This window comes from Diadema antillarum, unplaced genomic scaffold (assembly GCF_040938485.1).
Source record: "Diadema antillarum isolate AM-2024a unplaced genomic scaffold, OU_Dant_1.0 scf00000172, whole genome shotgun sequence".
NCBI lineage: Eukaryota > Metazoa > Echinodermata > Echinoidea > Diadematoida > Diadematidae > Diadema > Diadema antillarum.
The window spans coordinates 1,409,122-1,424,356 of NW_027271061.1; the positions used below are offsets into that span (position 1 = coordinate 1,409,122).

Genomic DNA, 15,235 nt, shown 5'->3' on the forward strand with positions numbered 1-15,235 from the left:
TCTTGTAAGAAAGATTCAGAGGTAAATTTGTCAGCAACTAATCGCTGCAATGGCGATAGTTCAGTCCTATATTGATGAGTACTGTTGTAAGTATCCATACGTTAATCAAATTTTACCCGTTTGTTAATGAAGTAAGCCGGCATGGTCTCTTTTGAAACCTTTCGTGTGTATCATCCCGAAATCCGCCAAACGTGATTTCTGACAGGAGATCTGTTTCATTAGGCTTGAAAATACTTTGATTAATTTCATTTTCCTGTCATGCAAAATTCTTATCAATTAGGGAATAACTAAAATGGTCCCGGAATGCCCATCATACATAACATTGCTATTATTCCCTTAATTTTCGTAGAGTTAATGCGCGAATCACATCCAGTTCTGTTCTCCCGCCCGGCTTTGATAAAGTAGTCAGAGATTGTGTGCTGACGTCATTGGTCACCTGATCCTTACGACGTCACAAGGCTGGATCGACCGGTCCACGTCCTCGTCTCAGAGCTTGGTCTTCTCTTCCGCCGTCAGGGCCTTGATCTTGTCGTTGTAGTGCTTGGACATGAGTACCATTGTGATGATGAGAAGGGCACCGAGCGCGCAGCTGACGGCGATCAGGGCGATCTTGAACGTTTCTGCCTCTTCCTGAGCAGCGTCGATGCGCTCCAGCACCTCGGTGTCGAGACGGTCATCCCCGCCGTCGGGTCCCTCCGTCGGGTCGGGCTCCTCCGGCATCATCATCATGTCTTCCGTCATCGTCGACGCGTACGCTGGGAGGAAAAAAAAACCGCATAAAAAAAAATCAATAACTGAAATTAAGATAATCTTGGAAAAAGGTATTTTAAACAGCTTGTAGCTATAACAGCTAGGTTTACTACCAACATTATTCATTCTTTTTATGTATTCCTTGGTAACAAGGGTCCTTCCCGCTAACTAGAAACCTTACCCGGGTCGTACCCAGCATACCAACAACTGATACTGCAGCATGATTCTGAGAATGGAAATTCACTGATTATTCATATCCATAAATTTGGAAATACAAATTATAGTTATGATGATGATCATATTGATTTGATTTAATTTTACTGGAAACCACATAAAAATGCTACACATCATCATGCCTAGATACATGGTATAAAAAAAACAAACGATACGGAGAATGGAATGCTTTGAGAAGGGGAAATTGGAGCTGTTACCTGCTAGTGACAGTGACCTCTGCAAACAAATGATGATGATAAAAATAACTTTACTTCTTACCAATAATAATCATTTTCATTTGCTGCGTTATCATTTTCATCACTCTCACTAAGGCTGTTACTATCACTGTGTTGTTTTATTGTCCCATTATTATCCCTCTTCTCCATCTCTTCTTCCTCCTTCTAATCATCATCACCATCATCTCCTTCGTCATCACTGAGAGCCTTACCTGGTATGAAAGTGTAGAAGGCCTTGAAACCGAGATCCTCGGTGGCATAATCCGACTCGAACTTGAGGTGCAGATGCTGCCCGCTGGACCGGAAGACGTGAGGGATCATGGTTCCACAGAACGACTTGTCCCCGAGCTTTTCCCACCCGTCCTCGGTCTTGTCATAAATCTACGGATAGACGGAGGGAGATGGGGATATAGCCACAAACTGTATTCTAGCGAGGGTGTAACATTTCGTAACGATCAGCGCGTGATTATAGAAGTGTTGCCTTTTGTAACAGCACAATTATCAACACCTTCTCCGCGGCACATGGAGCATGGGTACAGTGGAGAAATTCATGTTTCGTTCTCCTTCTCTAACTCCTCCCTAATAAACATACAGTAAGTAGAAACAAGTGAGTCGCATATTGAATGGGCACAGTCATTCATGATTTGGTTTCTTTTTTTTCTTTCTTTTTTTTTGCCATTCATCACGCTTGTACATTCACTGGAGACTTACCGTGAGGCTGTCGTGCATACACTGCGATTGCCACTGAGTGCGGAAGCGCAGCATGTAGACCGCCACATTGTGTCCAGGGGGCGCCACGAGATAGTGGTTGCACGCCACGTTGCTCGGGTAGTTCATCGGGAACATTGGGGAAGAGATGTGTCCGGGTCCACTAGTTATCGTCTCGTCACATGAATAGCCTGCAGAAAAAAGAATGGTTCGAAAAAGAAATCCCTTAGGTACACTTCACTATAATTATGACTAGAATTAATCATAATCAACATACACATTTACGTATTACACTTCATGTTCATCTTGAACACCAACTGCAGAGGAGAACATTTCTATAGACAGCTGTTTTCGGCCTACATTAGTAATTTAGGATTTCATATTTCTGCTTGGATGCCTTAGTAGGGTAAGATTTCCGTAATAATGTATCACCTATCAAAAAGAATAGTTTGCAAGTTATATATTTCTCAACCAAAAATCACGCACTGGTAACACTATGAACTCTAATTCACACTCATAAAGTAATGATTTCATATTATTTTATTATCAGCACATAATATTTTCATGGTTTAATGGAGAGAGGAATTATTGAATAAAGTACACGATGCAGGAACTGGGCCCTTGTTGAAATGAAATAAACATGTCATTAGCAGGTTTGCCTAGGTCGTCAAGACAAGTGCAGTCCCTCAAGTATATCACAGAACATAACTTGCGTTGGGGGCTCTAAATATGGTATTCTAGAATACAAATCCCTTTCAGGACAGTGAATACGTGTTACGTTAGAAACACTAGCAAACACAATGAGGTCTTTGCACTGAGGACTGCTAAGAGCATATTTACGTACGCTTTGTTGCGCCGTGGTATATTGCGATATAAAAGAAGCATTCAAAATAATGGAAAAATGTTGCGTTAGGAAGATCTTTCATGCGAAAAAATGTCGATGGTGCTTGTACTATGAATACGTGATCGTTTAATGAGTGTATTACCTGATCCATACTCCATGACGACACCAAGGTATTGTGCCTTGGTGGAGTACTGGTCGATGAGGGCGTGCGAGCCTTCCACAGCCACTACTGATTCCTTGTGAAGCTCACTGAGACAGTGCGCTACTCCCCGTCCTTCTTTCGACTTCAGCTTCATGACAACCTTCTTCAGTTTGGCCATCAGGTATGCCTTCATCTCCATGGTAATCTCCTCACCCATGCCCTGGTCGTCCTCCATCTCGTCATCACCTTCCATCATCCCTCCTTCTTCCATCATAGCTTCCATCATCATTCCCATTTCTCCGCCCATCATCCTTTCCATCATCTCACCCATCATCTCGCCCATCATTCCTTCGCCCATCATCATCTCGGACATCATCATCATCTCATTATCCGTTTCCATGTAGCTTTCCTCCATTTCTTCGTCACCGGCCATCCCGCCAGTCATACCTTCGCCCATCATCCCTGGCTCTGACTCCTCCATGCCCTTCATGCTCTTCAACTTGTGCAAAATGTCCAGAATACCCGGAGGCAACATTGACAAGATATATTCCTCAAGCTTTTCTCCCATTTCCTCTTTATCCATCTCGCCTTGGTAATCCTTCATCATCTTCATCTTTTTCATGATTTTACCCAACAGCATCTCCAAAGGAGGAAGGTATCCTCCGCGAGCGACCATTAGCCCAAATTTTGAGTGGATGTTGTTGCAACTGAAAGGTCCTCGTGAATCCAGAACGCGGAAGTGGAGCTTGTTGGTGGTGAGCGGAGACTGCATAATTGTCCACTTGTGATGACCATTGGACAATTTCTTTAGCATCATCAGAGCAAACAGCATCATGTGTTGCTTCTTGGTCATATTTTTCTTCATCATGGCCATCATCATGTCTTCACTCATCATGTCTCCGCCCATCATATCCCCGCCCATCATAACTCCGCCCATCATGTCTCCGCCCATCATGTCCCCGCCCATCGTCATATTCCAGCCCATTGTCATGTTCCCGCCCATCATCATCATCATCATCTTCTCAAAGTATTCCGACATGTTGCACTTTCCCATCATGAGTATGGCGCCGATCATCTTGATTTTAAGAAGGACCTTGTGCTTCTTTTCCGTCAAGTTCTTCATCATGCCCTCCTCTCCCATCATCTCATCGTCCATGTCCATTCCAACCATGTTGGTCATCATCATCGATATTGGGTCATCGTTACCCATCATGCCCCACACGTCTCCCATCATACTTCCTGCACCCATCATGACTCCTCCCATACCCATATCCATATCCATTCCCATACTCATACCCATGTCCATTCCTCCGTCCATGTCTTCGCCCATATCCCCTTCATAATCCATGTAGTCAACCATGTACATGTTTGCCAAACTCAACTCCTTCACCAGTTCCTCGAAGGCGTTCGACATGTCATCGTCGTCCATCATGTCCTCCATGCCCGGCATGGGCGTGGCCTCCATGTTGCCATCTCCCATGTCTGCTTTGCAGCTGAAGTTGGACAGGACTTCTTTAACCTTATGGAGCACCCCTTTGGCGATTTCACTATGGTTACAACTCATCATGATGCCATAGAGGACCTTGGAGTGGTTCATCTTCAGCTCGTACAAGTGCTCCTTGACCCAAGTGATGTTCGCTTTGAGCGCCATCTTCTTCTCCATCAACATGGCCTCATCCATCATATCTTCCATCTCCATGTCGTCACCTTCACCCATCATGTCTTCCATAGCACCCATCATCATCTTCTTCACCATCTGGAGGTGTTCCGCTTTTTCTCCGAGCTTCTCGAACGCCATCTTGTAGTGTTCGATCATGTCCCAGTCTGCGTGCGACACGAGGCACTTCTTGTAGGCGAGTTCGACCAACTGCTCGACCAGGGCAACCTTCAAAAACATCAATTGCAGTTTGTGATCGTCGATGTGCTGACCGATCCTGTGGCCGAGAACGTAGGAGGGAGACACGACGAGGCCCTTGGGTAGGTGCAAGTTGTACTTCGGAGAAAGGAGAGCTGTTGGGATACAAAATACGACGACCTCGTATGAAACAGTGAGCCCATTATACTTCTGTACCCGTTACGAAGTAAACTTAATTCCTCTCATTGATATACACATTATTTTGTTGTTCAAGTTGTTGTTTTTTCACCATCTCCGTGTTGCATTTTGACGTATGGTCCTGACATGACGCTGTCCACCAATTTGTTATCTAAAATCTAATAACTATAGATTCCTATGAGCATTACGCTAGAATTATGTTTACAAACACTTAATTATCGTGATCATTGTGGCGGTGATATGCGGACAATTTGCGTACAGATGTATATAACGTAACCACTTACTGCAAAGAGTACCCGGCCCTTAAAGTGATTGTAAAATGAACAGTCAGAGTTGATTGCACAGAAACAAAATATTTGTTACATCTTTAGTAATTGTTGAATTTTCTCACATCATAGTCGCAATGATTACCAGAGACTAAGCAAGACAAAAATGTACTATTGTGTATAGCGTCTATCATTTTGCTTTGACGTCTTTATTCAAATTAATGGTTCTTACATGGAGTTTTTTCTTTCATTGCAACTGATTGACAATTGATTGCTTGATATTTCCGAGGATTAAGGGCAATTTGTTAATCTGTAGCGATTATGTCTGTACGTTTCGAACTATGCCTTTTTTTTTGTCAATGTGAAAATTTAAAAAAATTAATTGGTCCTGTAAGTCATCTTTTCTCATGACTGAGACGGCTGGGCAAGGAGAGGTTTTTTTTTTGTCTCTTGATGTGCGTACCTGTAATCGGGGCGTGTTGTGGGAGCTTAAAGTGGAAGTGAATCCGTGGCATCTCTCCATCTTCGCTCTTCCCCTTCACCAGAGCCTTAGCGACGTCACTCAGCGACACGTCCACGTGATGGACCTCTACTCCCTTATCGGCGAGAACACAGAGCATCTTCGTCTTCTTCATGCCGTGGTCGTTGTCGTTGTCGTCCTCCTCCTCCTCCATCATCATCCCTTCGGCTTCCATCATTGAGTCCATCATTGAATTATTCATGAGGAAGGACCGATACGGGATGTAGACGTCGAAGCCAGAGCAGAGAAAAGGTGCCTTGAGACAACTGAGGGCGCACTCTTGAGGGGAGTAGACGCTATGATTGTGATACCATGTCTCGTATTTGATCGCTTGGTCGAAGTAGACGTTGAAGCCTTTTAGCGCTCCGTCTGGAAATAACAGAAAGTAGAAGGCAGTTTCATTTAAATGTTATGCATGTTCTAATCATCCTATCATGTCTTGCCAATTGCTGATTGAAGTTAATCATATCGATCATTGGGAGTAATGGCAAAGAGTTATCAAAATGTTGCGAATGTTGGAATGACATGAATAAGACGTGAGTCTTCTTTTTTCGGTTGATCTGCTGATGGAAGAAAGTCTGATAGTACGATTAATCGATTAAAGAATGAGGGGGAGGGAGAGATGAAGAATGATGCTACTTACCACAGAAATGTTCGTCAGTTCCCAAGGTGCAATCCTTTTTCCCATCACACCGCTGGTCCTCCGGTACGCACCATCCATCTCCACACGAGAATTCTCCCATCTGACACTGCTTACTCACTGCAAAGAATCAGTCATATGATGAACTCAATATTACCTTCTGTTAAATTCATTATTTTGTTTACATAAGTTATAGCCATTCCGGATGTTTAAATGCCTTAACGTGCGCGTTGACAACTCATCATATTTATGTCTGCATGTATGTGTAGCTTACTAGCTTCATTTAGTTGATCACGTTCCATTCTGACTCCAGTTTTGCCTGTATTACGCAAAATGGACGTCTTCGTTGGACCTTTAGTGCGACGTCTTAGATTACTATCAAGGGAGACTGATGACATACTGATAAATTATTAAACAGTACAAACAGGAACAGATGTTTCGTTGCACTCAGAAAATGAAAAATGTAAACACACGCTAGCGATAACAAGTAAAACACAGAAACGGCGACAATAAAAACGCGACAACAGCAGCAACAACAATAACAATGACAACGCCCAGAGGCTGTATATTAATAGGCTTACCACTCTTTGGTTTATAGTTGTTGTAGATGGGCTTGATCCAGTCCCCAAGTCCAAAGACATGTGAGTAGAGACCAGGAGACCCCTTGTAGAGGCATCCATAGGGGAGGCTGGTTACCCCTAGGACATACCACTGACCGTTCACGGATGCAACCAGGGGGCCTCCTTTGTCCCCCTAAAGGAAGACAAACCCCACGACAGGGGGAAGAAAACAATTAAGTTACCATGGTGACTAAACATGCATAGAAAAAAGAAGGTTTCTTCAATTTCTATCTAAATGATTATGCTCAAGTAAGCAATTAGCAATGTAAATAATGTTTAGTGAAATTTGCCAGACAGAAAAACGTGTTCTGTCGTACAGTATAAATCGTTACTTATGCTGTCATGTCGGTCTTAACTTCTATTCTCATCCTCATCCTTTTTTTTCTTCTTCTTCTTCCTTTTTCATCTTATACTTATTATTATTGTTATTAATATTAATATTATTATTATTATTATTATTATTATTATCATTATTATTACTATTACTATCATTGATACTACTAACACCATCAACATCATCATTATCATTACCATCATCATTGCTATCAACATCATCATCGTCATTGATTTTGTTACTGCTGACAGAATTTAACCCTGATGATGTCAATCGGATTCGACGAACACATTTCGAGAAATACATTAGATGATGTTGTACGAAGTTTGTGCATCGTAACGTGCTTCTCATAATGTCAGTAAAGTTAGTACAAATACTTGCATTTGAAATTGAAAACGTTAGTAGATGATGTGCTACACATTGAATTAGAAAAACAAAACAAACAAAAGAAAATTTACCATGCATTGTCCCTGCATCATGGTCTCCATAATCTCTTCCTTGTCCATACCTTCCTCCATCATCATCCGTTCCATTTCTCCCATGGCCTCATTCTCCATCATCATGTCATCCTGATTTTCCTCATCTCCTGTCTCGTCCTGTTCTCCACCCATCATGTCTCCCATTCCCATTTCCTCCACCATGTCTCCCATCCCCATTTCCTGCATCATTTCTCCCATTCTATCCATGCCTTCCATGTCTTCCATGCCTCCCATTTCTTCCATGCCCTCCCTCATCATCTCGTAGAGCGACCACGCCCCTCCGCGGCGCTTTCCGTGGCGCTCCTCCACGCCGTCCTTCTTATCGACGACCTTCTGGAGATACGACAGGAGCTCCTGGAGATTCAGGGATGTCATCTTCTCCATCACCTCCTCCTTGATTTCTTCAAGGTCGTCCTCTCCCGGACGCTCTCCTCGCTTCATCATCTCTATCACCTTCATCATCATCATCTTCTTTTTCAGGAACGACAGAAGCCCTCCCTCCATCATGAAGTTGCCCATCTTCTTTTCCATACCTCCAGCGCAGATGAGGCTGTCGGGAAGATCTCCGTTGAACGACATCTTGCAGGAGTCAGCGTCCCGGAGAGGGATTTTGTACTTGTGGAGGACTCCCGGTTTGATGGCGCCCTCCATTTCCTCTGGCTCTGTAGTGTTTGAATCAGATTTGTTTAGGAAGAAGAAATTACATAATTGTCTCAATCTGACCGTCAAACTAATTTCGACGTGGACTTTGACATTATTCTACATGTGGCATACCACTAATGAATATCTCAATCTGTGATTTTGTTGTTGTTGTTGTTACTACGATTGATAATCTTTTACTGGTACTGTGAATACTTCGTACCATAAAAGGAGAACGATTTTATTGCTAAAAGTTTCCTACGCAAAGACATTACAAATATAGGGTTGTATGGTTAGAAAGTTAATCAATTATCTGTTTCATATGACAGATAAGAACATCTTTGCCTTTGTATGAATACATTACATTGCATATGAACATATGAATGTATTTATTATGCCTCCGTAAATAGATAGATAGATAGAGAGAGAGAGAGATAGATAGATAGATAGAAAGAGAGATAGATAGATAGGTAGGTAGAGAGATAGACAGAAGGAGATAGACAGTCAGACAGACAGACGGAAGGGGAAAAGAGGATGGTTCAATTTTTCCACAATGTTCATGGTACAAGAGTATATTGGTACACTGTACTGAGATTTCAAACTTGGCAGTTACTGCATCAGTATGTTTGAAGATCATAAATTATATATCACATTACAGCTCCTTATGTAACACCAGCTAACCTGAAGGTGCCATGCAGGCCATGCCGCATCCATTGCTGCAACACATCTTCTCTCCCATACAGTCGTCGTCCTCCTCGCACTCGCGATCGCATTCATCGAGGATACTGCCCTCTACGGCTGGGCAGCTCGGTTCTGTTTCCGATGGGGAAAAGAAAGAAAGAATGAAGACAGTGTTCATCTCTGAGGAGTAAAAAGAGTTCACGTTATTACCCCTTTCTCTGTTCCTCTCCTTGTAAAGGTCTCAAGCTACTTCGATGAGCAATTTTGACGCAGAATGTTTGTTTTCCAATGCCCTATCTTTATTCTATCCACTGTCAATATTGCATTTATACTGCTATTATGTCAAGATTAAGATATAAGATTTGATTGCTCCACATCACAGCGTGTATATCGAAAGCACCAATTCTTGCAAATTGAATCTGTGTATGATATACTACGGGTTTGTTACAGTCGATAATGATCTTATTCGGAATGTATAGTCCGACCGAGAGAGATCACTACAGCCGTCTCACCTTTCATCGCCATCATCGGGTCGCCGAATGATGCGACCACGGCCTTCATGCCGGGCTCGAAGTGAGAATGCATCGACGACATTGGAAGACAGGCCACGTTGACGTAGTCGGTGAGCTCGAATGCACCGTCCACGCGGACCAGTGCGACGTCGTACTTCCACTTCCTGGCGTCGAAGTACGGGTGTACGTGGATGCTGGATACGTTTCGGTACTGTTTATTCGGACTGGGCGTGGCCATGTCTTCTCCGAAGAGTAACGACGTCGTGCCGACGACCACCTTGTACTTTTCGACTTCCTTTAGAAAGGGGCTGCCAGGGAAAACAAGAATGAGGAATGATGGGAAAAGGGCAAAAGGTGATATCAGTGATTTGACATAATTCGGTTGACAGGAGCGTGGTATAGAATATACAACTGAAATACCTTCTTTTTATTTGTATTTTATTTCCACATTCAGAAATGTAACTTACCACATGCTGTTTGTAAGGATGGTGACACCATTGCTTAGACACAGATCTTCAAGTGTTCAGTTATTACGTAATAGACTCAAGACTAAACAGAGCAGCCATACCAGAATTAGTATTTATGGGATTTTAAGGCTTAGTGATTAATTCCGGATGGTGCGAAATGACTAGTAAAACTTAGTCAACCAGAAAAAAAAAAAACCACACAAAATGAAATTGCACTGGCATTCCCTTTATAAGTCTTAATATCAATGCATGCAAGGGGAAAAATTAAATACGCAAACATTCCTCACTGACCCAAAGGATTTGGGGTTTGTTTGTTTTTTAGTTCAGTTTAGTTTTAATTTCTTTTGTTACGCTAGTGCGACAGACCGTTAATTGTTCGAACCGTAAGACGAATTGTGGAAAGTCTTCTCAGCGAATTGCTTGATAAAATAAGATGGCCAGGAAGTATCATGTTGGACTTGCCAAGGCATCTTGGATTCGATATAAGATGACTATAGGAGGCATCCTTTTGATTCGACAAGGTACCTTGAGTAGGACAAGAAGGAAAGCGAGAAGGAAACTTCCCGGGGCGACTTGTCCTCAACAATTTGCTGTATATCTGCTTTATACCTTAAATAGGTCAGTTCAGACGAACAAGAATGATATAACTTTTAATAATCAACATCCGACATTAGAGAAGAAAGTTTAGAAACTTTTAACCTATTTCCACTGAAAAATATATATATATTAGGTAAGATCACCATGTCCCCTAATAACACTAATATTTCGTAACAGCACGTAAAACCTTAGAATCAATTGAACTTCATGACTCGATTATAGATCCGATTTTAATGAAATCTTTAAGTTTGCATTTGTTTTTGATCTGATTTTAAAATCTGTTTGTTGACGTCAATATTAACCTCGGATGTTGGATTTCGCGCATACCTGCTGTTTGTTTCTGACCTTGCAAGCGATACTAAAGTACCAAGGTAGCGACTTACATGCAGCTTGCGGCAGTCAGTACCCACTCCTCGTGGATGAGGACACCGCTGCACACTTTGTACATGCCGTGGAAGATGGCGGCCTGCCAGGGAAACTCGCCTTCTGCTGCGCCGTAGTCCATATCGGCCATCATCCCATCCATGCCGCCCTCTCGCTCCATTCCTTCCCCGTCACCCTCCATCATAGCGCCCATCGTTGGCTCCGTGTAGGCCGGCCGATGCCCACAAGTGGAGTGATCTGAGCAAGATGTGATGACAGAGCCAAATTTCATCAAACAAATAGCGCACATTACAGAGGGCGATAATAAGAATTATCCCAATCCGATAGTTACTTTTGAATGGTGGTCAGCACACAGGGGAAGGCGAATGTCTTGTGAACTGTTCAAAAGTTACAGAGAGTTTAAAATTCTATAAACGGCTGATCAATAATGTGCGTTATTTGTTTTATAAGATGACGACATGATTACTTGTCAACATATTTGTGATACACTTGCGATACAGCTGAGCGTAGACTAGAGGCCGGTAGAATTGGTCTTTAGAATAGAGTAATGACTGGTGAAAAATGATAGCTGATTCTGTAGGCCAAATAAAAAAACTGTTTCCTGATAGCTCTCAACCAGTCTGTTGACCATGTTATAGAATAATCTAATTGTAGACACACAATATTTTCCATCACGACCATCACGCGTTTTTGATGCTTTGCTATATTTCGCAGTTGACTAAGAGCAATGATCTGCCTAAAATAAACTGATAAGTCAAATGTCTATTGCTCTAGTTTCTCATCAAGCGACAGTCATATTCCTACCCGGTTCGCTCAAATCAAATATCCACCTCTGTGTTTACATGTCAATTTCAATGTCATTTCATTAATTACTGTGTCACCGCTAATAATACCTTGATTCGAGGCTGGAGGTTTCCCTACCGGCAAATTAAAAGGTTCACCGTTATCGTTTAACCTGTTAACATTAACTGTTTGTGTTAATTGTCCTTTTTATGACCTGTCATGTGACTTAAGACTGTGAAAAATACCGCGTACATAAAACAGATTATCGTTAAACATGCAAGAAATGCAAAAATTACTTTGAATGATCATACGAAATACGTCTAAATGATTTACAGTTCTATTCACCTACATGTGTCATACCAGCAAGGTGGTCACTCCCATTTCATATTGTAACAGCACCGACTAATCTTGCAACAAAGAATATCACACTGTGATAGAAAATGATGATGCTCTTCAGATGAACATGCGCGCACACACACACACGCACACACACACGCACACATGCGCATACACATATAATATATATATATATATATATATATATTATATATATATAATTATATTATACATATGCGCGTCTGTGACAAGATACTCTCATGCCACGCACGCATCGATATAGATGATTTTACATCAATATTCTTTCCATCAATATTGACTAAATGGTTAGATCTTTTTTTTTTACATGGGGGGGGGGGGGTCAAAGTTCACCGTGAGTTAATTTTCCCTATTTGCCAAAACTTGAGTGAGAGCAGAAATTTTCCATGCTAACTGTCTCGGTTGTGTTAGCATAAGAGAGGCGTGAACTTGTTGACTTTACGTAGTTTCCTTTCACGCTTCATTTGCAGTGGCTCAGAGGGAAAAAAAAGGGATCGCAATGTGCTTTGTTTGCCCATTTTTCCCAATGTCGGGGAAAAAGAAGGCAAGGTTCAAATCGTGACTTTCGTTTCCATTGAATTTCTTTTAGAACCTCTCTTGATTTTTTTCTCTCTTATTTGTGCTGTGTTTGTTTTCGTCGGGTGGCCGAAGATTGGCCGTATTTGCTACAGCACAAATGAATTGAATGCATGATCTAAAAGTGATTATTATCTAGGTAGAATGTAATATGATTATGTAACGCTGAAATGCAGAAATCAACTGAGAACAAAATTGCGTGTGAGTGCAGTTGTACTTACATTTTTTTCCACGCCAATTGTATGCATTTCTCAAAGTTGTGTTAGAAGGAGATGTTAAGAGTCACGTGATCAACTTACTCTGATACATAAACATGAATTTGCTCAAGAAGCCGTCATCCAGCGCTGAGCTTGTTCCGGCCAATGAGAGAAAGGCTACCATAACTGTGAACATGGCCACGTGCCTCCAAGAAAGACCCGACATGATTGGTCAACGAGCAGTCCACCTCCCGCCTGTATGAAAAAAACAACAACAAAAAACGAAATGCTCATTACCATTTTACATCCTGAGTAACGACAATATTAATATTGGAAAAAGGTTAGGATATGCCTTTCCATTATTTCCGCTTCGCTGTTTGCAAGTCCTAACTGAATTCTGCGTTTCATTCAGTTGATTACATAAATTAGCCTATTTCACGAAAAAGATACATTCTTTTCCATGTGACGGTCCCTCTACAATGGAAATGATAATTCTCCGCCAACTCTTTGCAAAGATCCTTAGATTTCCTCGTGCTTTTTGGACAGCTATTACCGGTAGGAATGCCATTGAACTAAAGAATGCTTGCACCTTGATATGAAAGAATCGCTATCGCAGTGGTTACGTTTGTTTATCAGAGTAGAACTCAATTCTGCACCAGTCTCAGAAAGCTTACCGCCTTCAAGGCATAGCTCTTGAATTTTCTCATCAATGGATTCATTTATCTTTAGCTCAGTTCCATTCATTTTTATATATCAATATTTCTCAAAGAAGTGTTTCACGTTAGTAAAAGAAATAAAGATACAAAATGAATACAACAATGTCTTTGACTTTCACATTACAAAATAAAGGACATACTGAACACAAATGTTGATGGTCATTTTTGTGGTGTAAAAGTCTCTCAAAGAAGTAACAGAATTAAAAAAGCTAGCTTGTAGAACTGTAGGTCCTAAAATTCATGGGTGTGAAAATTACGGAGAGTGGATATGAATGTCAAATTCACTCAAATTATTCCAAACTAGAATAAAATCGTGCCAAAAATTAATTCATAAATAAAATGTCTCTTAGTATTCTCCTTCAATTTGCTTCAACTTGTTTGTTGCTTTAGCAATCTATCGTTTTTTGTTATCAATTATTACTTGAGGTATTGTCTTTAGTTTTGATTTAAAGGGTTTAAAGGAAAACACTAACACAAACGCTACCCTCATTAACCCGGGATCTGCTTTCAACAGCACGTGAGCCGTGGTACACAGAACTGACCCGACAGAATAAAAAACTTCATCACCATCACTCGTATACTGTTAAACGAGTATTTTACAAGAGAAAATTGAATGAATATAAAAAATGGGTGACATTTATCCGAAGTTTATCGATAAAACGTGCTCATCCACTTTGCTGTTGCACCTAATCGGAATGAATGAATAAAATAACACACTCAAAAAAGGACGTGTCGTCTGTAAAGTTAAAATACGTATAAGATCAATTCTTCATTCTTTGTTCATGTCAACATATCAACTAACAACAGACTTAAATTTTGATTATGATTATGATAATAATTAAGAGAATTTCATCGCCTATGTACTAAATTTCTAAAGATAATGTGATACATTACTAACTACAACTGCGTAATTTACATTACACTAAATACTAAACATGTATGTAGTCAGGTTTGTTGTTTTACGATAATTCATTATGTGAGTTTAAGGTCAATTTAGATATTTTCCTATATTCTTTGATTTATTTCTGCTTAATTCCGTTACATCAGATATGATTGTGTACAACTCATTCATGACAAACAGTATATCGACACATAGATATTACTACAAAACAAAACAAGTACAAACAGCATAGGGAACTTAAACAGCCGAGGCTTATTCTATTCAGATTTAGAAAAAAATCAAGACCTTGAATTTGATTCTGAATTTTTAATGCTCATGACACATCAAGCTCTTGTAGGGAAATGAATTTATGCTTTTAAAAAAAGTTTTATCCTCTCTCCAAAGGAGCCTTCCACAACAGTTTTCTTGATTACACGTCAATGATAAGGTATATTTTGATTTAGGGCCTACATTCTATCGACAAGTTGAGGAGCACGAAAAAAAAAATCCGTTTATGGTGAAGATGAGATTGGAAGTGCAAAAGCAGGTACATCTATTTTATTCTTTTATCGCTTTACTTGATTTATATCGAAACGTAAAGAACAAAATGGATTTAATAGCAT

General features: G+C 40.9%; 2 protein-coding genes across 2 annotated transcripts; both read right to left on the reverse strand.

The window, feature by feature from the left end:
* Positions 1–361: 361 nt before the first annotated feature.
* Positions 362–8,456, reverse strand: LOC139722811 (uncharacterized). Its single transcript, XM_071634102.1, has 8 exons — positions 7,785–8,456; positions 6,954–7,125; positions 6,376–6,492; positions 5,676–6,101; positions 2,894–4,903; positions 1,911–2,098; positions 1,412–1,580; positions 362–755 (listed from the first exon to the last, which is right to left on the reverse strand). Exons 1-8 carry the CDS (start codon positions 8,454–8,456, stop codon positions 487–489), a joined length of 4,023 nt encoding a protein of 1,340 aa, XP_071490203.1. The 3' UTR covers positions 362–486.
* Positions 8,457–9,120: 664 nt separating this feature from the next.
* LOC139722827 (tryptase delta-like) lies at positions 9,121–13,268 on the reverse strand. The gene is made up of 4 exons (XM_071634121.1): positions 13,119–13,268; positions 11,085–11,322; positions 9,638–9,945; positions 9,121–9,257 (listed from the first exon to the last, which is right to left on the reverse strand). Exons 1-4 carry the CDS (start codon positions 13,240–13,242, stop codon positions 9,121–9,123), a joined length of 807 nt encoding a protein of 268 aa, XP_071490222.1. The 5' UTR covers positions 13,243–13,268.
* Between the last annotated feature and the right edge of the window lie 1,967 nt (positions 13,269–15,235).

Excerpts from the sequence above, each read along its gene's own strand:
- LOC139722811 (XM_071634102.1), bottom strand. The coding sequence starts at position 8,456 with ATGGAGGGCGCCATCAAACCGGGAGTCCTCCACAAGTACAAAATCCCT. Across the intron at positions 6,102-6,375 it reads AACTGACGAACATTTCTGTG|ACGGAGCGCTAAAAGGCTTC; the intron begins GTAAGTAGCATC and ends TGTTATTTCCAG. Across the intron at positions 2,099-2,893 it reads CGTCATGGAGTATGGATCAG|GCTATTCATGTGACGAGACG; the intron begins GTAATACACTCA and ends TTTTTTCTGCAG.
- LOC139722827 (XM_071634121.1), bottom strand. The coding sequence starts at position 13,242 with ATGTCGGGTCTTTCTTGGAGGCACGTGGCCATGTTCACAGTTATGGTA. Across the intron at positions 9,946-11,084 it reads CTGACTGCCGCAAGCTGCAT|CCCCTTTCTAAAGGAAGTCG; the intron begins GTAAGTCGCTAC and ends TTTCCCTGGCAG. Across the intron at positions 9,258-9,637 it reads CCCGATGATGGCGATGAAAG|AACCGAGCTGCCCAGCCGTA; the intron begins GTGAGACGGCTG and ends CATCGGAAACAG.